The 25497-nt window shown below is 46.0% G+C and overlaps 1 protein-coding gene across 3 annotated transcripts in view; it reads left to right on the forward strand.

Moving 5' to 3' along the window:
• The window catches only part of POU2F3 (POU class 2 homeobox 3), a 117810-nt gene that overhangs the window by 78489 nt on the left and 13824 nt on the right, over positions 1 to 25497 (forward strand). For 2 of the 3 annotated variants that reach the window (XM_049857203.1, XM_049857205.1), the window contains 6 exons: positions 15718 to 15822; positions 17124 to 17226; positions 19532 to 19614; positions 22506 to 22688; positions 23096 to 23237; positions 24602 to 24783. In XM_049857203.1, the coding sequence (XP_049713160.1) occupies positions 15718 to 15822; positions 17124 to 17226; positions 19532 to 19614; positions 22506 to 22688; positions 23096 to 23237; positions 24602 to 24783 (798 nt within the window). The remainder of the gene's footprint in view (positions 1 to 15717; positions 15823 to 17123; positions 17227 to 19531; positions 19615 to 22505; positions 22689 to 23095; positions 23238 to 24601; positions 24784 to 25497) is intronic. The other variant, XM_049857204.1, reaches the window with a different exon arrangement.

Here is a 25497-nt window from a genome sequence, read left to right on the forward strand (position 1 = left end):
TCCTTATATGGAGATTTAATAAGTTAGCATGCTACATCTTCATCCAGGTTATTGAAAACACTCTTAGTAAAACTAGACCAGAGCAGAGGCTATGGCACGCCATTGGAGACTTCCCTCCTGGATGGCAGAGACCCATTAATCAGCCCTATCTCAGGCCATACGACCTCATCTTGACCTCCAGAAATAATACATTTGTACATATATCGGGTTTCAGTTGCCCTCAAGTCAACTCCGCCTCATAGCAACCCCATGAGCGTCAGAGTAGAGCTTTCAGTGGCTGATTTTTCAGAAGTAGATCACCAGGGTGGACTTGAATCTCCAGCCCTTTGGTTAGCAGTCGAGCACATTGACCATTTGAACCATCCAAAATGAATGCAAAAGAGACTCTGAAACTTGCTCTTGAATGTAGAGTAGCTAAAGTGAATGGAAGAAATGATGAAGTAAAAGAGCTGAACGGCAGATTTCAAAGGGTGGCTCAAGAAGACAAAATAAAGTATTATGATGAAATGTGAAAGACCTGGAGTTAGAAAACCAGAAGAGAAGAATACACCCAGCATTTCTCAAGCTGAAAGAACTGAAGAAAAAATTCGAGCAGTGAGTTGCAGTATTGAAGGATTCTATGGGCAAAATATTGAATGACACAAGAAGCATCAAAAGAAGATGGAAGGAACACGGAGAGTCAATGTACCAAAAAGAATTGGTCAACATTCAACCATTTCAGGAGACAGCATATGATCAAGAAGGTACTGAAGGAAGAAGTCCAAGCTTCACTGAAGGCATTGGTGAAAAACCAATTGAATTGACGAAATACCAATTGAGATGGTTCCATAAATGGATGCGATACTGGAAGTACTCACTCATTTATGCAAAGAAGTTTGGAAGACAGCTACCTAGACAACCGAGTGGAAGACATCCATATTTATGTCCATTCCTAAGAAAGATGATCCAATGGAATGCAGGAATTATCGAACAATATCATTAACATCACATATAGGTAAAATTTTGCTGAAGATAATTCAAAAACGGTTGCAGCAGTACATCGACAAACACCTAGGAGGTGCCAGAAATTCAAGCTGGACTGAGAAGAGTTCATGGAACGGGGCTATACTGCTCATGTCAGATGGATTGAGGCCGAAAGCAGAGAATACCAGAAAGATGTTTAGCTGTGTTTTATTGACTGGGCAAAGGCATTTGACTGTCTGGATCATAACAAATTATGGAAAAGATTGAGAAGAATGGGAATTCCAGAACACTTAATTATGCTCACAAGGAACCTGTACGTAGATCAAGAGGCAGTTGGTCAAACAGAACTAGGAGATACTACATAGTTTAAAACCAGGAAAGGTGTGCTTCAGGGTTGTATCCTTTCACCATACTTTTTCAAACTGTATGCTGAGCAAATCTGAGAAGCTGGACTATATGAAGAAGAACACTATCAGGATTGGAGGAAGACTCATTAACAATTTGTGATATGCGGATGACACAACCTTGCTTGCAGAAAGTGAAGAGGACTTGAAGTACTTACTGATGAAGATCAAAGACTACAGCCTTCGGTATGGATTACACCTCAACATAAAGAAAACAAAAATCCTCACAACTGGACCAATAAGCAACATCTTCATAAACGGAGAAAAGATTGAAGTTGTCAAGGTCTTCATTTTACTTGGATCCACAATCAACACCCATGGAAGCAACAGTCAAGAAATCAAACGACGTATTGCATTGGGCAAATCTGCTGTAAAAGATCTCTTTAAAGTGTTAAAAATCAAAGATGTCACTTTGAGGACTAAGGTGTGCCTGACCCAAGCCATAGTATTTTCAATTACCTCATTCATATGCATGTGAAAGCTGGACAATGAATAAGGGAGACAGAAGAAAAACTGATGCCTTTGAATTATGGTGTTGGCGAAGAATATTGAATATACCATTGACTGCCTGAAGAACAACCAAATCTGTTTTAGAAGTACCTCCAGAATGCTGCTTAGAAACAAAGATGGCAAGACTTTGTTTCACATACTTTGGGTATGTTAGCAGGAAGGACCAGTCCCTGGAGATGGACATCATGCTTGGTAAAGTACAGGGTCAGCAAAAAAGAGGAAGGCCCTCAACAAGATGGATTGACACAGTGGCTGCAACAATGAGCTCAAATATAGAAATGATTGTAAGGATGGCACACGACTGGGAAGTGTTTCGTTCCGTTGTACATAGGGTCGCTAGGAGTTGGGACCAACTTGACAGCACCTAACAACAACAACAACAAACCACAATTATAGCATCCACCTGGTCTACCAGATAGGAACCTTATATAAAAGGAAACGAGTTGAGCTTGGCGTGACTTTTTAAGTCCGTGTGATGTGGTAGAAAGCGGATTGATTTTGATTCCTGTCAGACTTAGGTTCGAATTCCAGCTTTGCCACTTCCTAGATGTTTGGCCTTAGGAAATCATTTGACTTGTATTTTAGATACAGTTAACAAGCTTAATTTTCTGGTTTTTCCAGGCCTTTGTGAATAAAAACTGCATGTTAGAGGTGGGATAGGGGGCTGCTAGAAGCAAGCATACCAACAGTAGCAGATAAAAACCTGGTTGTTGGGAAGGTGGCAAAAACCTGGAAAAACTGAAACCCATAGGACACGAAGAGTGAACTCCGATGTAAACTGTGGACCTTAGTTAATAATAACGTGTCAGTACTTGTTCGTCAAGGGGCCCTTGTGGTGCAGTGGTTAAGCACTTGGCTGCTAATCAAAAGGCTGGTGGTTTGAACCCACCAGCCACTCCGAGGGAGAAAGATGTGGCAGTCTGCTTCCGTAAAGATTACAGCCTTGGAAACCCTAGGGGGCAGTTCTACTTTGTCCTGTAGGGCTGCTATGAGTCAGAACTGACTCAACAGCAACAGGTTTGTTTATTTTGGGGGATATATGATACCTTTTTGCAATATCTTTATACAAAATGAAATCAATAAAACCTATCTAAAACTGAAATAAAAGGCTTTGATGCTTCAAGGGATAGATTTCAGTGACTTTGAAAATCCTTTTATTTGCAAGGCCTCCTCAGAAAATCTTAGGAATTAGGAAGGCAGGTTGACTGTTAAGTCAGATGGCTTGGGTTCAAACCATAGCTCTGCTGCTAGCTAGCTATGTGACCTTGGGTAAACTCTTACCTTTGTAAGCCTTGGTTTCCTCAACTGCAGAATGGGATTAACATTACCTGCTTTTTCTACCTCATGGGAGTATTATGAAAATCAGCTAAAATGGTGTACAGGCATACCGTGTTTCATTGCACTTTGCTTTATTGCATTTCATAGGTACTGTGTTTTTTACAAATTGAAGGTTTGTGGCAACCCTGTGTTGAGTAAGTCTGCGGACACCATTTTTCCAACAGCATGTGCTCACTTCATGTCTCTGTGTCCCATTTTGTTAATTCTTGCAATATTTCAAACTTTTTCATTATTATTGTATCTATTATGGTGATCTGTGATCAGTGACCTTTGACATTACTATTGTAATTATTTTGGGGCACCATGAACCACACCCATATAAGATGGTGAACTAAATCGATAGATGTTGTATGTGTTCTAACTGCTCCACCAACCAGTTGTTCCCCCATCTCTCTCCCTCTCCTCAGGCCTCCCCGTTCCCTGAGACATAACAATCTTGAAATTAGGACGATTAATAACCCTACAGTGGCCTCTAAGTGTTCAAGTGAAAGGATGAGTTGCAAGTCTCTCACTTTAAATCAAAGGCTAGAAATGATTAACCTTAGTGAGGAAGGCATGTTGAACGCTGAGACTGTCCCAAAGCTAGGCCTCTTTCCCAGTTAGCCAAATTGCAAATGCAAAGAAAAGGTTCTCGAAGGAAATTAAAAATGCTGCTCTAGTGAACATACGAATGATAAGAAAGTGAAACAGCCTCATTGGTGATATGGCGAAAGTTTTAGTGGTCTGAGTAAAAGATCGAACCAGTCACAACATTCCCTTAAGCCAAAGCCTAACCCAGAGCAAGACCCTAACTCTTCAATTCTATGAAGGCTGAGAGAGGTAAGGATGCTGCAGAAGAAAAGTTTGAAGCTAATAGAGGTTGGTTCATGAGGTTTAAGGAAAGAAGCCGTCTCTATAACATAAAACGCAGGGCAAAGCAGCAGGCGCCGATGTAGATGCTGCAGCAAGTTATCCAGAAGCTCTAGCTAATACTAACCGATGGATTTTCAATGTAGACGAAACAGCCTTATTGGAAAAAGATACTAAGACTTTCATAACGAGAGAGGAGAAGTCAATGGCTGGCTTCAAAACTTCAAAAGACAGGCTGACTGTCTTATTGGGGCTAATGTAGCTGGTGACTTTAAGTTGAAGCCAGTGCTCATTTACCATTCTGAAAATCATAGGGCCCTCGAGAATTATGTTACATCTGCTCTGCCTGTGGTCTATAAATGGAACAACAAAGCCTGGATAATAGCACATCGGTTTACAACATGGTTTCTGAATATTTTAAGCCCACTGTTGAGACCTACTGCTCAGAAAAAAAGATTCCTTTCAAAATATTACTGCTCATTGACAATGCACCTGGTCACCCAAGAGCTGTGATGGAGATGTACAAGGAGACTAATGTTGTTTTCGTGCCTGCTAACAGCATCCACTCTGCAGCCCATGGGTCAAGGGGTAATTTCAACTTTCGAGTCTTATTATTTAAGAAACACATTTGGTAAGGCTATAGCGGCCTTAGATAGTGATTCCACTGATGGATCCGGGAAAAGTAAATTGAAAACCTTCTGGGAAGGATTCACCATTCCAGATGCCATTAAGACCATTCGTGATTCATGGGAGGAGGTCCAAATATCAACATTAACATTCATGGGAGGAGGTCCAAATATCAACATTAACAAGAAGTTGATTCTAACCTTCTTGGATGCCTTTAAGGGGTTCAAGACTTCAGTGGAGGAGATAACACAGATGTGGTGGAAAGAGCAAGAGAACTAGAGTTAGAAGTGGAAACTGAAGATGTAACTGAGCTGCTGCAATTTCATGTTAAAATTTCAACAGATGAAGAGTTGCTTCTTATGGATGAGCAAAGAAGGTGAAATGACAACAAGGGATTTAGAATATTACATAAGCTTAGTTGATAGAGCAGCAATAGGGTTTGAGGGGATTAACTCCGATTTTGAAAGCAGTTCTACTGTGGGAAAAAATGCTATCAAACAGCATCGCATGCTACAGAGAAATCTTTTGTGAAAGGCAGAGCCAATCGATGCTGCAAACTTCATTGTTGTCGTACTTTAAGAAATTGCCACAGCCACTCCAACCTTCAGCAACCAGCACCCTGATCAGTCAGCAGCCATCAACATTGACGTGAGATCCTCCACCAGCAAAAAGATTTTGACTTGCTGAAGGCTCAGATGATAGCATTTTTTAGCAAGAAATTATTTTTTAATTAAGGTATGTACATTTTTTAGACATAATGCTATTGCACACTTAACAGACTGCCAAACCAAAACACCAAACTCGTTGCCGTTGAGTCGATTGCAACTCATAGTGACCCTGTAGGACAGAGTAGAACTACCCCATAGAGTTTCCAAAGAGAGCCTGGTGGATTAGAACTGCTGACCTTTTTGGTTAGCAGCTGTAGCTCTTAACCACTATGCCACTAGGGCTTCCGATGTTAATAGACTACAGTGTAGTGTAAATATAACTTTTATATGCACTGGCAAACAAAAAATTCATGTGACTCACTTTATTGCTATACTTGCTTTATTGCGGTGGTCTGGACCTGACTGCAATATCTCTTGAGGTATGCCTCTATTTGAAAGTGTTCTGTAAATTGTAAAGCATTGTGGAAATGTATAGGTGAGGTCTTCAGACCACATCCCAGATGTTGTCTTCTGGGAGACAGTGACTCAAGATGTGGTGAGAGCAGGAGGTGTATTTCCAGGTAAAGCTTTAAAAAAAAAAAAAAAACACACATACACACAGAGTCTGTCAGTCCCTGGGTGGTACAAATGGTTAACATGCTCGGCTGCTAACCAAAAGGTTGGAGATTTGAGTCCATCCAGAGTCACTTCAGAAGAAAGACCTGGCAATCTACTTCCGAAAGATCGCAGCCATCGAAAGCCCTCTGGAGCACAGTTCTGCTCTGAGACACATACCTGTACCCATTGCCATCGAGTCGACTCCGACTCATCGCAACCCTGTAGGGCAGAGTAGAACTTCCCCATAGGGTTTCCAAGGAGAGGCAGGTGGATTCAAACTGACAACCTTTTGGTTAGCAGCCGTAGCTCTTAACCACTGTGCCACTAGGGTTCCCGTAAATCAGAGTTGACAGCAACCAATTGGGAGTCCCTTGTTTTTCTGGGTCTTGCAAGTTTTCCACCTTCGACAGGATGCAATCTTACCACTGTTCTCTCCCTCATTTTAGTGGAAAATATTTGAGTTTTCCTTCTCTGACAGGTATCTGCCTTATACAGATTCCAGCTTTTGCAGGTTTTACTGTGTGTGTGAGTATCTAGATATATGGATGTATGTATATGGAAACCCTGGTAGCGTAGTGGTTAAGTGCCACAGCTGCTAACCAAAAGGTTGGCAGTTCAAACCCACCAGACGCTCCTTGAAAAACCCATGGGGCAGTTCTACTCTGTGCTATAGGGTCACTATAAGTTGGAATCGACTAATTAACTTGATGGCACCGGGAGATATACGTATATATACACACGCACATATGTTTATTTATTTTATTTATATAATATGCCTCTAATTCACCCTTTCCTTTCCCCAGGCAAAAGGTGAAACTCCAAAACTATAATGGCTATTGCTATGGATTGAATTGTGTCCCCCCAAAATATGTGTTATAAATCCTAACCTCTATGCCTTTGGTTATAATCCCACTTGGGAATGGGTTGTCTTTGTCATGTTAACAAGACAGGATTAGTGTAGGGTGTGTCTTGAGTCCATCTCTTCTGAGATTAAACAGTCGAGTGTGCAGAGACAGGTTAAGATAGATGCCAAGACAAAGGGAGATCTCCAGGAAGCAGAAGCAGAGGAGGCAAGGACCTTTCTCCAGAGCCAATAGAGAAAGAAAGCCTTTACCTAGAGCCATCGCCTTGAATTCGGACATCTAGCCTCCTAAAGTGTAAGATAATAAATTTCTTTTTGTTAAAGCCATACACTTGTGGTGATTCTGTTATAGCAGCAGTAGATAATGAAAACATCTGTAATGAAACAATGAAATACCTGTAAACTATAGATTTTGACTGTTTATTCTTTTATAGGAAACTCTGGTGGCGTAATGGTTAAGTGCTATGGCTGCTAACCAAAAAGTTAGCAGTCCGAATCCACCAGGCGCTCCTTGGAAACTCTATGGGGCAGTTCTACTCTGTCCCGTAGGGTCACTATGAGTCAGAATTGACTCAACAGCATCGGGTTTGGTTTTTTTTAGTTTTATTGTTTTTATTTTAATTTTTTCCTAACTTCAAATTAATAATTAGCTTTAAAAAAAATTAAACAGTGCAGAAATATATGACTTAGAAAGTGAATACCTTCTAGAACCCCAAATTCCTTCCACTTCCTCTATAATTAGGAGTTTGGCTTACGTTCTTTCAGAGTTTTTAGTGCTAGTTCTTTCAGCCCTTCAAGCATTCTATAAGGAAGTCCTAAAATATAATAGTCCTTTATTACAAAAGATACACCTTCAGGGGTGGAAATGAGTTTTATATCCTACAAGCTCTCCATTCTGCCTTCTCTGCCCCGTTCTCCCTGTTTTGGCCTTAGGCGCGCCCTTGTAAGTTCTTACCAAGACGATTGCAGTGGATAACTTTTAAACCAGTTACCCTGCTTACAGTTATACTCTTCAAATCTGGATTTCCCACGCCTTTTAAGATGACTGAACTACGACTAAAAGCTTGTATGTCACTCCCCTTTACTAGTTACACACTGCCCTCAAAAAAAAGTCCAGTCTAAACCCCCTTTGCATGGCATACAGGCTTCAGGCTTCCACCATGCGGCCCCTGCCTGCTGCCCTTGCCTCTGCCCATGGTATGGGCAGCTCCTTCCACTTCCTTGGGAGCTCCACTCTGTCTTTCGAGGCTGCTCGGAAGGACTTTTCTTCAGTGGGGCTTTCCTTACTTGACTTGCCTTTCTCTGGCTATCCTCCAAAGGGGCACTGGTGGCACAGTGGTTAGGCACTCGGCTGCTAATCAAAAGGTTAGCAGTTCAAAACTACCACAGTTCTGCAGGAGAAAGACGTGGCGGATGGCTTCTGTAAAAATTTACAGCCTTGGAAACCCTGTGGGGCAGTTCTACTCTGTCCTGTAGGGTCACTATGAGTTGGAATCAACTTGACAGCAACAGGTTTGGTTTGGTTTAAGTGACTCTTGGTACGTAATAAGTGCTTAGTAAATGTTTGCTAAACTGAACTTGGAAAGGGACCTTTATGAGGCAGGAAACCTCTGCACATAAGGCCTGCTCCGTGGAAGACCATCTACTCCACAGTGGTGGGAGCAACCCCGGTGTCAGAGGACCAAGAGAGGTACCCTACTTTTGGGTGGCACAAGAAGACAAGAGACAAAGACCCCAGCTTTGCTGGAAGACTACTTTCACCTACAGTCAATGCTTAGTCATTCAGAGACAAGCAACTACCTCAGAGACAGGCACCTAGAAATGCCAAAAAGAGTCCAATTCAAACTTGTTGAAAACGCTGCTTTCAATAACTGCTTAGACTACATATACATGTGAAAAGTCCTACACTGCGCTTGTGGAAATGTTTACACCAAGCATGCATCCTAGTTAAAAACAACATAATGCCCAGAGAAGGCAAAACTTGACAGGCACTTCTCAGTAACTCCAGGGAGTACAGCAGTTCTGGGTGGGAGACCCAGGGAAGTTGCCTCACACAGCGAGGGACAGGCAGAAGAGGGTAGAGTCTGTGGGCCAAAGACCTAATTATAAAATCAGGCTCTGCTCTTCCTCGCTGTGTAACTTTGAGCATGCTGCTTAAGTTCTCCGAGCCTTGGCTCCTAGGTCTGGGAAAACTGTTTGATAAGATTATTCCCCTCATTGAATTGCCGTGAAGAATACGTGATAATACATTTAAAAGTGCTTGTCAATCTCTAAAGTGTTTTCTTCAGCTGATTCTCACAGAACTAGTCTAGTGCTTTACAGATTCGGTGCTCTGTGTGTGTGTGTGTAGGTCAGGCAGGCAGGGTAGCTACACTTCCTTTTACTGGTTTCATTTTGAACCCCAAAGTAAAGTAAACACACACCAGGATGGGATTTCACAGCATGTCTGCGTCTTCTTTTCTCGTCTTCATCTCTCTTCCCGTAATGAGGGAGGGAAAAAACAAATACCAAGCTCCTGGAGTTAATCGGTATACGTGAGAGGCAAGGAAGGACAGGAAGCTGGGTCCGGCACCAGATGCATTATGTTATCACATCTAATAGATGTGTGCTTCACCTGTACTTAGATCTCAGCTTGTGCAGTAATTGAGAACTCTCTGAGTGGGGACTTCTTTTTGACTTAGGCTAAATCCCATCGGGGTGATGAGATCAGGGCTACTACTGAGTTAGATGAGGCAACACTGGATGGGGAGTTAGGAGATTATCCTAATTGGCCCTGGATTGGTCTCCAAGCCTGGCTTGGCTGCAACTTTAGCTGTGTTTCACTGAGAAAGTTACTTCCCCTCTCTGGGCTTCAGGAGTTATATCTGTAAAATGTAAGGTTTGCATCAGGTGATATCTACATTTCCTACCAGCTCTGATAGGGAAGGAGGAATGTCAACGCTTGTTGAGTATCTGCTGTGCACTTGGCACCAAGCTACCTTGATTATTTTATGATCCCGTTATACATAATAAGTTAGAGTATACCCTCCATACCAGTTATTGTCGTTGCTGTTGGCTGCTGTCAAGTTGATTCAGACTCATAACGACCCTGTGTGACAGTAGAGCTGCCCCATAGGGTTTTCTTAGCTGTAATCTTTATGGGAGCAGATTGCCAGGCCTTTCTCTTACAGAGCTGCTGGGTGGATTCCAACCACCAACTTTTCAGTTAGCAGCTGAGCGATTAACCGTTGTGCCACCAAGGTTTCTTATACCAGATGTAGAGGGTCATATAGAGGAGGTATGGAGTTAAGACAGACTCAGATTGAAACCTCAGCTGTATTATTTACCAGCAGTGTGACTTTAAGCAAGTTTATTAATATCTCCAAGCCTAAGTCTTTTCATCTGTAAAATGGGTCTAGTAATACAACAAACTTTAAGGAGTCTACTCCCACTCTCTCTTTTATAGATTACAGGTTTCTTAAGTAGATTCATCTAGTCTATTTCCCTTCTTGTTCAGAGGAATAATCTAGGCCTAGAGAGTGAGCAAAGTAATAGTATAAGACCGTGCACCTAGGTAGAGGCAGGGGCAGGACCTTGAGTCAGGTGTATTGATTGGTGCTGAGCCTTATGCTTGTTTCTGGGATGTCTGCTGAGAAGGATAGCAGAGCCCTTCCGTGTTGGGTGGCATACGTATATACAGAGGACCAAGTGGGATGGTGAGTGGCATTCCCCAAAATAGCCACTGGGCCCAGAGACGGTTCTCAGAGTTTGATTAAAAAACCATGCTCAGCATTTCTTCCCCTACCTCCCACCATTTTACTTGTTTGGTGGGCAGAGCAGCCCCCTATGTGAGCAATGTGTGGCACTCTTCCCCAGCCAAAGTCCTCTTGTCTACTAGGTAGGCTACCAGGAGACCCAGACAGCTCTGGTTAGAATGCCTACCTATGTAGCTCCCGCTGGAGGGGATGCCAGGAGGGGCTGCAAAGAGGTGCACTGGTTAAAATTGTTCAAGTCTGCCCTTTTATACCTGGGCACCGTAAAACTGTGTGAGGATGGGTCCTCACTGAGGGCACAGCCTCCTTTCTAGGGTTTTTTAACCTAGCAAATTCAAGGACTTACACCCCAGAGGGAGAAGAAAAAGTTTATGGGCTTAAAATGATGGGGTTTTTCACACATGTGTCGGCACTCGCAAAGCTTCGTCCTAAGAACAGGAGACAAAGTATTAACAACAGGACGGATAAGCATGTTGCATTTCCAGGGTAGGTGCAAGCGGGAAAAACAAGGATGCCTCTTCAGAAAGCTTTTTTTTAAGGACAAAGCAACTTCAAGTGGCTCTAGCCCACCATGGAGTTATTTGTTTATTAAAGGGTCCCGTGTCTTTTTCTTTCCTCCTTTGTCTGGAAGCCTGATGCTGTCAGGGAGAAGATCCCAGTTTGCACTGGCAAAGGTGCAGCTAGGCTGGTTTAGCATAGGTCTGAATGGAGACTGGGGCCTGAATGAAGCCGTCTCCCTAGGCTCTTCCCAGGGTCACCCAGGAGGCTTGTGGCCCTGGGCTTGTGGGGAGCAGTCAAGAGCCACAGAGAGGAGCATCCTCCAAGCAGAAACAGCCACCATCTCTTGGGGTATTTTCACCCTCGTTTACTTGAAATGAGTTACTTGCCTGCCCCATTCCACTACCTGAAATGTATTTGTCAGATGTTTTCATGAGCAACATGTTGGCCAACATTGTATAGATCATTTACAAAACAGAAACCCTTATTCACTGCTAGGGAAAAGTGTAGAGGGGGAGAAAGAAAAAAAGAAAGAAAGAAAGAAAGAAAGAAAAAACCTTGCCTGTAATTGAAGGCAGGTTGGGAGATGTCCATGCTTTGAAATCCTCCTTCTTGTGAAATGTTTATGAAACACTTTCCACAAACGAGTTATGCAACTGGGACAACAGCTTTGATCATTTCCATTGCCAGTGATATATTCATTAGTGTTGGGCTGTTTTTCCCCCAAAAGGGCCATGTGAAAATGCCACTGGGGAAGGGGCTAAGAGTGAGGACCCCAGCTTCACCATGCCCTGTCCCATCACCTCAAAGCGGCTGATTAGTAGGAGGTCCAAGTGTACATCTGGGTCAGAACCTCACCTTTTCCATCAGCTATGGTCTATTTTCTCCCCTACCCCTGGGGCATTTTGTATTACTGTTTTGTAGGAAGAGCACCAGGGAAGAGTCAGGAGACCATTCCCTTGTCTGAGTCTTGTCAACGTCTTGCTATATAACTCTTTACTGTCTCGGAAGTGCCTTGGGCCTCTGAGAGATGGTAAGGTGAATGCTTGCCTCTACACCTCCTGGCTGGGAGGTAAAGCCAGGGAAGGAATGTCTAAAGGGCTTCCACCTCCTCAGAAGGGGCTCTCTCCTTCCAGAATAAGTTTACTGCTTTCTAAAGTAGTTGGTGTCAGGGAGTTCACTGGGATTAGAGAAGATAATCACACATACTTTTTTACCGCCCTGGTCACTGCCCAAGACTCAATGTAACACCTTTACACAGCTCAGTAGGTGGAGAAGACCCTGAACCAACAATGCTTGTCCACTAAGTGGACAGAATGATCATGGCTGTGACAAAGCCCAGCACTTTGTGGTGGCCACCATCCCTGGGATTATCCCGTCTCGGGTAGAGCCTGGAGAAATAGTCCACCTGCGTAAGAAGAGCTGCCAAAGAGACCCCGGGGACATCTTTCTGATTCCAGGAACAATTCAGGTTTGGTTGAGTTTTCACAAGTCCAGGAGAAGTCAGGTTTTCATCCAATTTGCCTCCGGTTCTCACATTAGAAGTCAATGGGATCCAACAGAAGTTTCTCTATCTCGTTTCCCAAGTCCACAGCCAACACCCAGTTGGCTGGAAAGACTCCAACCTTTTCCACTCAATGTCTGTGAGAGGGGATTTTTTTTTTTAATTGGAACGAACTTTATTTTTTAATTTCTGAGTTTCTTAGCCCCTGGAGAGTGTCCAAGAAATGTCACTGTAGGCAGTGGAAGTTGTGGCTGTATCTCCTTTCCCCATTATTCTGACTCTGCCCTTTCTGAGACCCAGCAGCCCACTCAGCTGAGGTTTTAGAACTTGTCATTGAAAAAGAAGTCTCCTTTTTGTCTTTCAATTTGGTTTGCTTAGGATTGTCTTATTAGGGTAATTAGACCCGATGAATGATTAATTGTGAAAAAATGGAAGAGTTAAAGATCTGTGAAGCCATAATACAGCAGCATCAGACACGGGCTTATCAGAAACCCCCAGACTCATACCCACAGGACTTTTCTACTATCAGGCTCTTCGTTTTCAGAACTGGGAGATCCAGAGTGCTCCCCAAAGAGTTTGGAGGGCAACTGATCCAAGAAGCAGATGAAAGGGTGAGTTTTCTTTTATGATGGCGCTGGTTTCTGAGAGTAAGTGTTGCAGGAGGACCTGGCACTGATTCTAACAGATAGCACCCAGGTTGGAGGCAAAGCACATGTTTTTGAGCTCTGTCATAGCTGCTCCTCCTTATCTCTTTATTGCGCATAATGAGTCTATGAGGGGCCCTGCCACTCGCCTCTGAGCTGGATGGAGGCCCGCCAAGCCGCCTGCCTGCGGGGGCTCCACCAGTATGACTGCAGCGCCCATTTTCCATGTTCTCCCTCTGCCCCCCTTCCTCCATCCTGCCTCACCTACCCCCTCTGAGATGGGGGATCCCCGGGGGCTAGAGGGGAGAGGTAGGGAAGGGAGGTTGGCTAAAAAGCCTTTAGCTAAGTCAAAATCTCCTCTGAGAGGGGCCCTTAAAGTTGCTGTGGGGGTGGTGGTGGTGGTGGTGGTTTTTAAATAAGTCATTTATCATCTACTTCTAGTTTTTTGAAATCTGCTACCAAATTTCTTCCTGGAATCTAGGATGTGGAAGCTCTCATTTCTAGGAGCAGAACTAGGACACCAAGTCTTCTTAGATAGAGGCACCAAGTGGGAGTGGGAAGAGCTAAAGGGATATGGGGGGGTGGGTAGGGAGTGGGGCTCTCATGGACTGTCCCCCTCAGCAGCCATAGCTTTTGAGTTTTCAGAAAGTCTGACTGTCTGCCCACAGGGCTGTTTCCCATCTCTCTCCTTTCCCCCTCTTCCTTCTTTGCTTCCAAAGCTCCAGGAGAGGCTTCTTGGGTGACAGAAGAGAGGACTGATTTATAAAGACTGTCCCTGGAAGAGGCATCTTCTTGCCAATGCCTGGGCAGCCAGGGCTTCTTGGTGCTCTTTCAGGCTGCTTTAGCTAAGAAAACTGCAGCAACCTGGACAAGCCAAGTCTCCCAGATGCACTATAGCATAACAATAGTAATTCCATTTTAGAGCTAAAAGGGGGAGAATCATACAACAGATGGGAAAACTGAGTCCTATAGAAGCTTAGTGATTGTTCAAGCTTACATAATAAGTCAGGGCAGAGTTAGCACCAGAGACAAGGTCAGCCTAGCTCCCTGCTCAATGTTTTCCTCCCTGTACCTCATTTAAGACGATGGCGAGTTAGGTTCTGTTTATGTCTTGTTCAATTAACATGCAGTGGGTTCCTACTATGTGCAAGGGACCACATTTAGGACATGAGCTTCCGTCTCACTCTCTAATGTCACTCAATGGGATCTTCCCGTCTAACCAAGAGGAATTCTTTCTTCAGTGACCCAAAGACAGTTTTTCCACAGAAATTAAACATTATAGTTATTAGTCTGAGCCTGAAGCTGTTAGTGTGAACCTAAACAGGTTACCAAATGGGTTAAACTAATCTGGGGCAGGAGAGATTCCAGGATGTCAGTGACAACGTTCCCCCTGTGGACCAAGAAAGTGGTTTAAGCCAGAATCTCTATGGCCAAGAGTTTCCATTTGGGTAGGGGAACCACCAGTTGTCTCCACCAGAGGGTCTCACCAATATCTTTCCTAAGGTGTGGTCTAGATCCTGGGTTCCTTGGCGTATTATAGGAATTCAGAGTCACTTGGCTTCACCTCCCCCATGGATTTCCTGAGAAGCTGCAAGAGGGTAGTCATTTTCTGGGTGGGGGCAGGCTGGGCACAAGCAGTATTTCCTGCCCTGTCCTTGGACACCTGGGAAACACAGGTGGGTGGTTTGTGCCGTCACTGAAGGGTGGGAGAGCTTGTAGAGAGTTTGCAAACTGCCATTGGCCCCTCAGGCTGCAACTGCAATGGTGGCTGTAAGGAAGGCATGTCCCCACCTGTAGGGAGACAGGCAAGGACTGTCACCAAAGCCACACAGGTGAGCTGCTGAGGCAGCTTTGCACTCAGAGGACACAGAGCAGTGGTAAACAAGTGGGGAACGGAGGAAAGATAGTCTTCCAGACCGGTGGTTCCCAGGCTTTGGGATTTCAAGGACCAGGAAAATAAAAAACAAAACTGGGGGAGAGCAATAAAGAGTTGCCAAGTTTTTACTTTGCTAGGCAGGGAGTTTTAAAAACACCATTTAGGATCACTATCATCTCAAATGTATTCTAACATCTCTCCGTCCCCACCAAAGGGGAAAAAAAAAAAAGAACAATTTCAGAATTGAAAAGAATACATTAAGCTTTGTTTTTAAGGTCACTCCAATACCGCGTTTTCCCCACTTCACTGAGGAAGAGCCTGTGCTGCGTGGTGAACCGGCCCAGCCCCCAGAATGGTGTTTGGGAACCATGGTTCTAAGTGGGTTCCCCATCCTGCAGATGGGTGCCTGGAGTGGCCGCTCACACATGTCGCTGCCCGCCGCCCCGGTCTGCAGGGCACACACAGGCAGGGAACTCAGCCGGAGGTGCAGCCACAGGTTGGGAGGCACTGAGCTCTTTACTTGCCGGGCTCCTCGCTCACCTCCTGCCTTGATCTTCTCTAAATTTCCATTTCTCTCTGCTTGGGAGGCCCAGGACTGACACTGTCCTCCTGCCTCCGCCTGCAGATTAAAACCGAGGATCTCAGTGACTCCCTGCAGCAGCCCCTCTCCCATCGGCCATGCCACCTGTCGCAAGGACCTACCATGATGTCTGGAAACCAGATGTCTGGGGTAAGTGCCAGCCCGTTTCAGGGAACCCTGATATTCTCTTTGGGCCAGTGAGTTCTTTTCAAGCCCTCTGCAAAGTTTTTGGCCTCAAGGCCTGGAACTCAGCTAATCAGTATTTGTCCAAAGAAGCCCCTGCAGGGAAGGTTAGAAAGAGATTAGGAGGCCTGGGGTAGGGGTAGAGGAACAAAGCAAACTCCTCTTAAAGGTAAAGCTTGGCTAGGAATGTGAAGAGGCCAGTCCCTGCCTCTCTGAGGGAAAATGGAGCCAGTGTTGCCAAAACAGTGGGCCTAGCAGCTGTGTCCTTGGTGTCTGCCTGCCACATTCAGGGGAAGCCTATGGTGACAGCTCCTGCTAGGGTTGTGAACATTTCTGTCCCCAGTGGGCCACTTTCCCTCCCCCCAGGTTTTACATCAAAGCCACACTAGAGTGGAGTGCTGGTATGGGGGAGAAAGGCATCCTGAAACAGTAGTGTGTTCATGGGGTGAGCCGTGTTCATGGGGTGAGCCCCGTTCTTGGTGTGGATCACCTGGGGAAGAAAGAGCTACCCCTTATCCTTAAATATTTAAGACTGGAATGTACAACCCTTCCTTCACTTCATGCAGCAAGGGCTGACTTAGTCTTCTCTGTATGCACAAAGCTGAGCTCAGCCCAGTGGGGGCGCAGTCCTGGGGTCTAGAGCACAGAGGACTCCCAGGTCCCCCAAGCATTGGGACTGGTATTCCCATTTCCTGGACTGGTGGGAGAAACCCAGGGGAAATGGGCTTCCTATTTAACCAAATTGGTTTTATTAAGAACCGATACCTTGCTCTTTCCCCCATTTCCCACACCAGTGCCACTCCAGGAAAGATTCAGCCCCAGGAATTGACTTGCAGCCTCAAGTGGCTTGAGGTTAAAAAAAATAAATAAAATAAAATAAATGGGGGGAGGGGCAATTGGAATTGCATGTCATTTCTAGGGTAAGCTTTTGAGAGATCTGTAATATCCAATCTCTGCCCCCAAGGCATTTTCAGTTTAGTTGGGGGACAGGGCTGACACACACACAAAAAAAACAAGACAAGGGTTAAGTTGCAACATGTTGCAAGGCTCTGCTAGCCAAGTGAAGGGGCTGTAATAACACGAAGATTAATGGAGCAGCTACAATGTGCTGGACACTGGTGTGCACAGGGGGAGCGTAAGTCAAGGTCACTGCCCTCAAACGCTGAGCCTGGAGATGACCTAATACATGTGTCAGGTCAGCAATCTGCAGATGAGGCCGGCACCCCGAGCTAGATCATTCGATGATGTCTTTATCTCCACACGTGCAGGACATGACTTCCCTCCATCCACTACAACAGCTGGTGCTGGTTCCCAGCCACTTACAGTCTGTATCCCAGTTCCTGCTTTCTCAGACCCAGCCTGGTCAGCAAGGTAAGAGCCCTGGGGAGTTCCATACGGAGCCAGTCCAATGAAGGACCAGCTGCTGCTTGCTGGGTGAAGGGGCCCAAGTGCGGAGCACAGTGGGTCACTCACCCTCTGGTTTTCAGACCAGCTTGGCCACCTTGGGGCCTAAGAGACCCTGGAATGGCCCCTCCAGGCTTAGTCTCCTTCTTTACCTCCTCTCCTAGCCTCCTGCTTCAATTTCACGGAGAGTTGAGACTGAAGGTGGAAAGGAGGAGTGGGGGACAAGGAAGGAGAAGCTCCTTGGGAAATGTAGTCCAGATAAGTCCTAATTCCTTGGAAAGCTCTCCTGGACAAGAACTCAGACTCACCTCCGGAAGCGTCTCTTTGACTCTGGGTAGAGCAGCAGTGCCGCCCACAGGCTGTGAGAGGATTTTCAGGTTTTCTTTGGCAGGGAAATAAACTACCAGAGAACAAACAGATAAGGATATTCATAACAATAGTTCTACTCTGTCCTATGGGGGAAACCCTGGTGGCATAGTGGTTAAGTGCTATGGCTGCTAATCAAGAGGTCAGCAGTTTGAATCCGCCAGGTGCTCCTTGGAAACTCTATGGGGCAGTTCTCCTCTGTCCTATAGGGTCGCTATGAGTCGGAATCAACTCGATGGCAACGGGTTTGGGTTTTTTTTTTAGCCACCTACTAGGGCCTTTTTAGGACCAGAAGTGATGGGGAAAATCTCTCACGTCTGCTGTACAAGTCCCAAGTAGAGGCCTTGGAAATCCAGAATTCAAACAAAATGCAACTCTCTCGCCTTTCCTTAGCACCTACCCGCTCAGAGTCCTTATCTTTAGCTTCCAAGGCATTCTGAATGTGATGGTGATGATGACGGATGACAACATGTTTGAAATTTCCTTTCAAGTGTTTATTTTGGCTAATCAATACACATCATATTTCTGGGGTAGGAAAGGGAAGATAAAGGTTAATTTTATATTTTCTTGGAAGGTCAGCATATGATGCAAGGGAAAAAAAAAAGTTCAAGATTTGGAGTCTAAAAACCTGGTTGGTAAGAAAATCGCTTAGTGGCTGTGTAACCTTGGGAGATGTACCTAACCACTCTGAGCTTCCATTTCCTCTTCCACAAAAATGAGAGAATTGTAAAACTCTACCTCCCAAGGTTATTGAGGGTATTTGAAATAATGCAGGTGAAAGGACTTTGTGCATTTCAAAATGCAATATAAATGGTAGAATTACCACTAGTAATTCAGACTTCCTGACCCTCTTTCTTGCTTATTTATTTTAATAAGGAAAAATTAAGGCCTGCCTTTTTTAGAATGAGGAGCATAAAGGTCAGTATCAACAGGTTTTCTAAATCAGAGACCCAAAACAGCTTAGGGACAGCAGATAGCCCAAGGTTCTCCACTGTGCAGAGTAGTTGGGGTGACCCATGCCTGTTATCTGCTTTGATGGTTCGGTGGCCCCATTCCTGCAGTGAGAGTGAGAGGTCCTTGTTGTGCCCCTCCCAAGAGGGTGGCCACCTGCCATGGCCTTCTCGGACAGTTTTCCTAAAGACGGAAGGGGAATTAGGTCCCATTGCTCCACCTGTATGTGGCAATGCCTGGCAGTGCCCATGTAGGCTTCTCCAGAAGACTCAAGGTGGGTTGAGGGACCTGATTAGGTAGCAACAAGCAGGTAGAGTCCATGCCACCAGGTGGAGCTTCCAGAGACCCTTGGGACCCTGAGCTTCCCTTCTTTTTCAGCCCTCCCTCCCATGCTCCAATGTATAAAACATCCTGGTTTTGCAATGAGTCTCTGGCCAATGGCCCACTGCCATTTGAAGCTGTACGGCCCCAGCTCTTGGGTCTGACATCCTTGCAGATTCAGCTGGGCCTTTGCAGCCATCCCAGCTACTTGTCCTGCAGGAAAAACTGAAATCCTCTGCTCCAGCTTGAATTCTCAGCAGTCACCCGCTTTGGCGTCTCCTCCCCTCTTGGATTTCTTCAGCCCTGGTTATCAGATCCCAGAGTAGCTTGTCTTGACCCTCCTTTGCACCTTTCCAGGTGGGCAGGCAGTAGGTGGGCGGGCAAGCAGAAGGACTGGTTTGGGGACTGCTGTTTACATCTCTATTTATCCTTATGTCTGATTCGCCTCCACCTGTGTGTGGCAATGCCTGGCAGTGCCCGTGTAGGCCTCTCCACAAGACTCGAGGTGGGTTGAGGGACCTGATTAGGTAGCAGGGGGTGGGGGCAGTTATCACGGTTCCGAAGCTGTACAGCACGTCTTTCAGATGGCCTGGATTTTATCTGTTTGTGCCTTTGTCCCTCCCCTCCCACCCAGGTCTGCAGCCAAATCTTCTCCCCTTTCCACAGCAACAAAGCAGTCTCCTCCTCCCTCAGACGGGGCCAGGCCTTACGTCCCAGGTAAACAAACTCTTTCTTCCTGTTTCCTCTAGGAAGGTCTCTGCTCATGGGTCTTTCTCCCACCCCCTTGGCAGGGCACTTACCCCTCCGGGCAGAGGGAATGTCAGGGGACTATCCCTGTTAACACGTGGGGAAATTCAGGCCCCAGTCAGAGAGACGATTTACCCGACATCAATGGTGGGGCCACAATTAGAACCCAGAGATTTGGATGCCCAGGCTAGCCTGCTTTGCATTGCAGCCACTTGGTTCCATCCCTGATCCGACCCTAGCATCACTCGTCTGAGAACTAGAGGTCAGCTAACTTTCCAGGTACGCCAAGGTGACCATCCGCTCTGCCTAGGTGCTCTCCAGCCCTGAGGAGGAGACCAGACTATCATAGGCCTGACGTCTTGAGACCACAAGGCCACAGGTTATGTCTCTTACCTCTGGACCTCTCTTGTAGCTGTTGTTCACTACCATTGAGACGGCCCCAACTCATAGCGACCCCATGTACAGCAGAACAAAACACTGCCCAGTCCTACGCCATCCCTATGATCAGTGGCATATCAGACTGTTCTGATCCATAGGGTTTTTGCTGGCTGATTTTTCAGAAGTAGATCGCTAGGCCCTTCTTCCTAGTCTTTCTTAGTCTGGAAGCTCCACTGAAACCCGTTCAGCATCATAGCAACACACACGCCTCCACTGACATAGGGGTGCTGGCTGCGCATGAGGTGCACTGGCCCAGAATCAAACCTGGGTCTCTAGCATGGAAGGTGAGAATTCTAGCCCTGAACCACCAATGCCCTCTGGACCTCTCTTAAGGCTCACCATTCTAGAATGCCTCCTGCTGTGGGCACACTTGAGGGTCAAGCCGACCGAGGTCTGGGAGTGGGGCCATTTGCAGAGCTAAGCGGGTTCCACACAGCACCTTTTTGCCAATTAGGAAAAGGGTCCTCTTCCTCTGGCCAGATTCAGTCTCGTGCTCAGATGCACAGCTTGGTGACAGCAGCATGAGCTGTGTCTTAGCTGTCTCTCTTCCCCTCACCTGGGTGCCTCTCTGCAGTTAATGATCTGCACGGCTGTATGAGATGGCTCTATGCAGGTGGATAAGCAGAATAGAAGGGAACGACTGCAGAGATGGTAACGCAGCTTCTCTGTGGTAAGGTCCCCTTGGCTCACTGAGAGCTCTGGCTTAGAGAGGGCTAGAGAGCCCACTGAAGATGCCTGGAAGGGCGATGGTGCCCTCTAGTGGTTAAAAGAAATGGGGACACCAGAGTCCTAAGCTGCTCTTCCACCTCCTACTGGCTGCTCTCCTCAGACTGTCGTGACCGTAGATTTAAAGTGGGAAGAGATCTCACAGAGTATTCAAGATCAACATTCATGTCTTATAATATTAGAGCAGGAGGAGACTGGAAGCAGAAAGATCATTTAGAAGATTATTGAGATCAGCCTGGGGCAGTTTAATAAGGGCCTGGCTTAGGGCTGTGGCAATAACACAGAGAGGAGTGGGTGGACCAGGAGATATTTGGAGATGTTGAATGAATATTATTTGACCATCAAATGGATGTGGAGGGTGGGGAAGGATCGAGCAGAGAACTCAATAAGTACTTCGCAAGTGAAAGAACAAATGAACTAATTAAAAGGAAGGATCAAAGAGGACTGAGGCTTTGTCCTGAGCGTCTGATTTGGACCCAAAACAGGTTTGAATCCATGTTGGTTTCAAACAGTTCTGTTCAAAAAGGCCCTTCATAGGGGAAAAACTTCCTTAACTTCTCTCTCTGGTCCTTTTACCATCTTCATCGTAAGGATGCCTATCTGAATGGTAAACCTGAATATTTTGTAAGAGAGAGGGCAGAAAATTAACTCCAGTCTAAGAAGCAAGTGGAAACCCTGGTGGCATAGTGGTTAAGTGCTACAACTGCTAACTACAGGGTCGGCAGTTCAAATCCACCAGGCGCTCCTTAGAAACTCTGAGGGGGGCAGCTCTACCCTGTCCTATAGGGTCGCTATGAGTTGAAATCGACTCGACGGCACCGGGTTTGGTTTCTTTTTTTTAAGGAGCAAGTACACTGGGAAGGAGAAAGAAGAGGGTGGATTCAGCCCAGGTTATCTACATGGGCAGTGGTCCCGGGGCTGGATACGATGGCTGGACCCCTGGACTTGGGCTCCACTCTGTCTTTGTGGAAAGATGGATGTTTCCAAGAGTTGGATTCATTCCTAACCCCGAAAGGGCACACCATGAATTCTAGGTTAAAGGGTACATTTTCTTGTGAAAATCAACTAAAGGAAGAATGTCTCTGGAGAACCATGAATGAGATTAAGGTACATGTTAAATAGCACTGGACTGCCTTTGACTAACAAAAACAAAAAACACTCTCATGAAAGAAAATGGTGGTCTTGAAAGTACAATGGCAGTCATTAGAGTTTGAAATGGTTTTTATAGAACTTCTTTTAGTGTAACGTGTACTCAGATGTCCTGTTACCTTCCATTAACACTTGTCGAATACTTCAGTTACCCTGCTTTGTGGAAAAGAACAGGCAAGACAAACAACCCTTTCCTTATTCCATTCTGAAATTTGTTTTTGGAATCTGTAAACAACTCTGCTAGCTCCTTTTATGGTGGAAAACTGAAAGGAGGAAGTTACCTGCACAGAGTCAAACAGTGAGTCATAGACTAAAACCCAGAAAGGCCACCTCCCCATTCTACACTCCTGCTGTTTCTATCTTAGCTATTCTAGCTATTTGCGAAACCTTCACAGAAACGATGACGCTTTCACATCATCGAAAAATAGGAATCGAATGTACCCAGAGACCTGTCATCCTTTAAGTGGGCCTACTGGCGGGAAATAGCAGAAAATGCCACTTGACCTGTTGAATGTTTGGTTATCAGCTTGGCATGTGTTTCCTATTAGGCTGTTGGGCGCCCTGGGCTGTCAGGATCTTCTTTAGAACCCCATCTGGAATCACCCCAGCATCTCCCAGTGCCCAAGCATCTGCCCAGTTCTGGAGGGGCCGATGAGCCCAGTGACCTCGAGGAGCTGGAGAAGTTTGCCAAGACCTTCAAACAGAGGCGCATCAAGCTGGGATTCACACAGGTTTGGTTTTGGGGAAGCAGCTGAAAGAAATTGAATTCAATGAGAGGTTACTTGGCTTCCCAAGAGCAGGTGTCAAGAGCAACCTGAGGCTTGATGTGTTTGAGGCAAGCCCATAGTGTCCCTGTGTTCCTGAGTATAGGGCAGAGTTGCCATTGGCGGGAAAACTGAGGCCAGTGCTGGGAGAGGGGAGAGAAACCAGAGCCAGGCAAGGGTCCAGGCACATGAGCATGGCCAACTTTGAGTCTAGGGAGAAAAATAAACCAGTTCTCCATCTGAGAGGGAAAAGACTTGGAAAAGAGCTGATGCAATGTGAGTGGGTGTGTGATAGGTGCTGGGGGGGGCGGATGTGGGCAAAGAGGGGGAGGAGCCTGTCTCTCATGTTTCTCCCTCTTGATCCCCATGCACAGGGAGACGTGGGGCTGGCAATGGGAAAGCTATATGGCAATGACTTCAGCCAGACTACTATTTCACGATTTGAGGCCCTCAATCTGAGCTTTAAGAACATGTGCAAGCTCAAGCCACTGCTGGAGAAGTGGCTGAATGATGCAGGTAGGCCCCAGAGAAATGAGATGGATGGAGCCCTGGAGGATTCTGCAGTGAAAGGGCTAGTGACATGGCTGTTTGGGGACCTTAGGGGATCGATACATAACACTCTTTTCTTTTCCTCCTGAGTCTGGAACCAACTGAGAGGTAAGACTCCGGAGATAGCAAGTGGAGATGAAAACGTCAGCTTTATTGCTTTGGAGGACACAGACTTTAGATCTGTGGCCAAAAAGACTTGCCCCCACTTCCATTCCTACCCAAGATCCACCCAGCCTAGACCTTAGGGCAGCTCACTAGAGACAAAGTTTGGGTCTGCAGAGCAGAGACACCCACCAGATTGCATCTGGAACAGGCCTAGATCAGAGTTTCTAAACTTTGGCACTACTGACATTTTGGGCTGGATAATTCTTTGTTGTGGGGGCTGTCTAGCAACATCCCTGGCCTCTACCCACAAGATGCCAGTAGCACCCCCTCCCAGTTGAGACACTCAAAAATATCTCTAGACATTGCCAAATGTCTCCTGGAGGGAGGGGAGCAAAATAGCCCCTGGCTGAGGACCACTGGTCTAGTAGTAGAGGGAAGAAGCAGAGTCGATTCCCAGGGCTTGGCTCTATTCAATGGACACACATGGATTTGTGGTGACTGTGGAGAGAGAGGAAACAGTAGGGTGGGCAGACAAGAGTGTCACCCTCATGTAAGTTCCTCCACATGGAAACATGGGAGAGGGACAAGGAACCTGCCCCCAACAGGCTGTCCCTTCAGCAGCTTTTCTTGAGGCACTGAAGTGAGAGAAATTATCATAACATGTTATAATCTTTAGGAAAGGACCTCAGAGATCACCTCTAGTGTGACTCCCAACTGATGCCTGGGTCCTTCCTAAGGGACTATCCCTACCTATTGCTCCTACATCCTCAGCTCCAACACTTCCAATGGTGAGAAGATTGCTTTAGCACCAGTACTCTACTGCCAAATGCCAGGGATTTTAGCTCAGAGTGCCAGTTCACATTTTACTTGGTATTCACATCCAGGCGTGTTTACAAAAAACAGACTTGTGACTGTTACTTGTAGAAGCCCTGCTTGTACCCACTCACACCCACACATGCCACTGATGTCTGGGCTCCCCTGAACCATGACTGCAAACATTGGAGACGCTGCTGTTGAAGGCATGGAGGACCTTTGCCCAGAACAGTGAGGAGAAGCAGGATTCTCAGTCTGTTCTTTTCCCCTGCTGGGGGAAAGGGGCTACTCCTGAAAATGCCACTGCAGAACCCACTGGGAAGGGTTATTGGACCTCAAGCCCACCAAAACAGGGCCTGAACCAGCCTCTCATCCCCTTCTCTGACTTTCTTTGCTACTCCACTTTCCTACAGAGTCCTCTCCTTCAGACTCCTCAGTGAGCACCCCCAGCTCTTACCCCACCCTCAGTGAAGTATTTGGGAGGAAGAGGAAGAAACGGACCAGCATTGAGACCAATATCCGCCTGACTCTGGAGAAGAGATTTCAAGATGTAAGCAACTCCTTTTGGTGGGAGTGGGCAGGCCACCCTCCACAGGTGAGTTAGCAGGCGTGTACCTGGCCAATGGCCTGCCAGAGCACAGGCCCCTTAGGTACCAGCTCCTCCCCACACACACACCTGCCCTTGGAAATGGTTAGGAAGCAAAACACACTCCCTCTCCAAGTGTCCAGGCCACTGAGGGTAGTCTATTGAGTCAAAAGCTGTTCTTCATTTCAGATTCCAGAAACTTCTTCCCCCTTCTTGCCCTGACATCTATTTGTGGCCCACTGTCTCTCTCACGTAAGCATTTGGCTGCTAACCAAAAGGTCGGCAGTTCAAATCCACCAGCCGCTCCTTGGAAACCGTACGAGGCAGTTCCACTCTGTCCTATAGGGTCGTTATGAGTTGGAATCAACTCGACGGCAAAGGGTTCAGTTTTTTTGGTTGTTCCCTTTCATTGAGAGCTTTAAAGGATAAGATATAGGGTTCCAGAAGAGAGTTTAGCTGAGGAAAAGGGAACAAAACCAGAATACCGTATATAAATTCCTTACTTTCTATGAGGTATGTTTTGTATTCAAAGGTGATAAATTGTAGGAATTTGAAAAATACAGGAAGGGAAATAGAATGAAAAATATCCCCCACCCCAATCGCACTGTTAAACCAAAAAACCAACACATACTTTTTTTTTAACTTGTAGCAAAAGCATATTCTTGAGCCAGTATGTGGAAGCTAATAATATCACACATGAGCCCTGTTGGAGCTGGGGGAGGG

This window comes from Elephas maximus, chromosome 17 (assembly GCF_024166365.1).
Source record: "Elephas maximus indicus isolate mEleMax1 chromosome 17, mEleMax1 primary haplotype, whole genome shotgun sequence".
NCBI classification, from domain to species: domain Eukaryota; kingdom Metazoa; phylum Chordata; class Mammalia; order Proboscidea; family Elephantidae; genus Elephas; species Elephas maximus.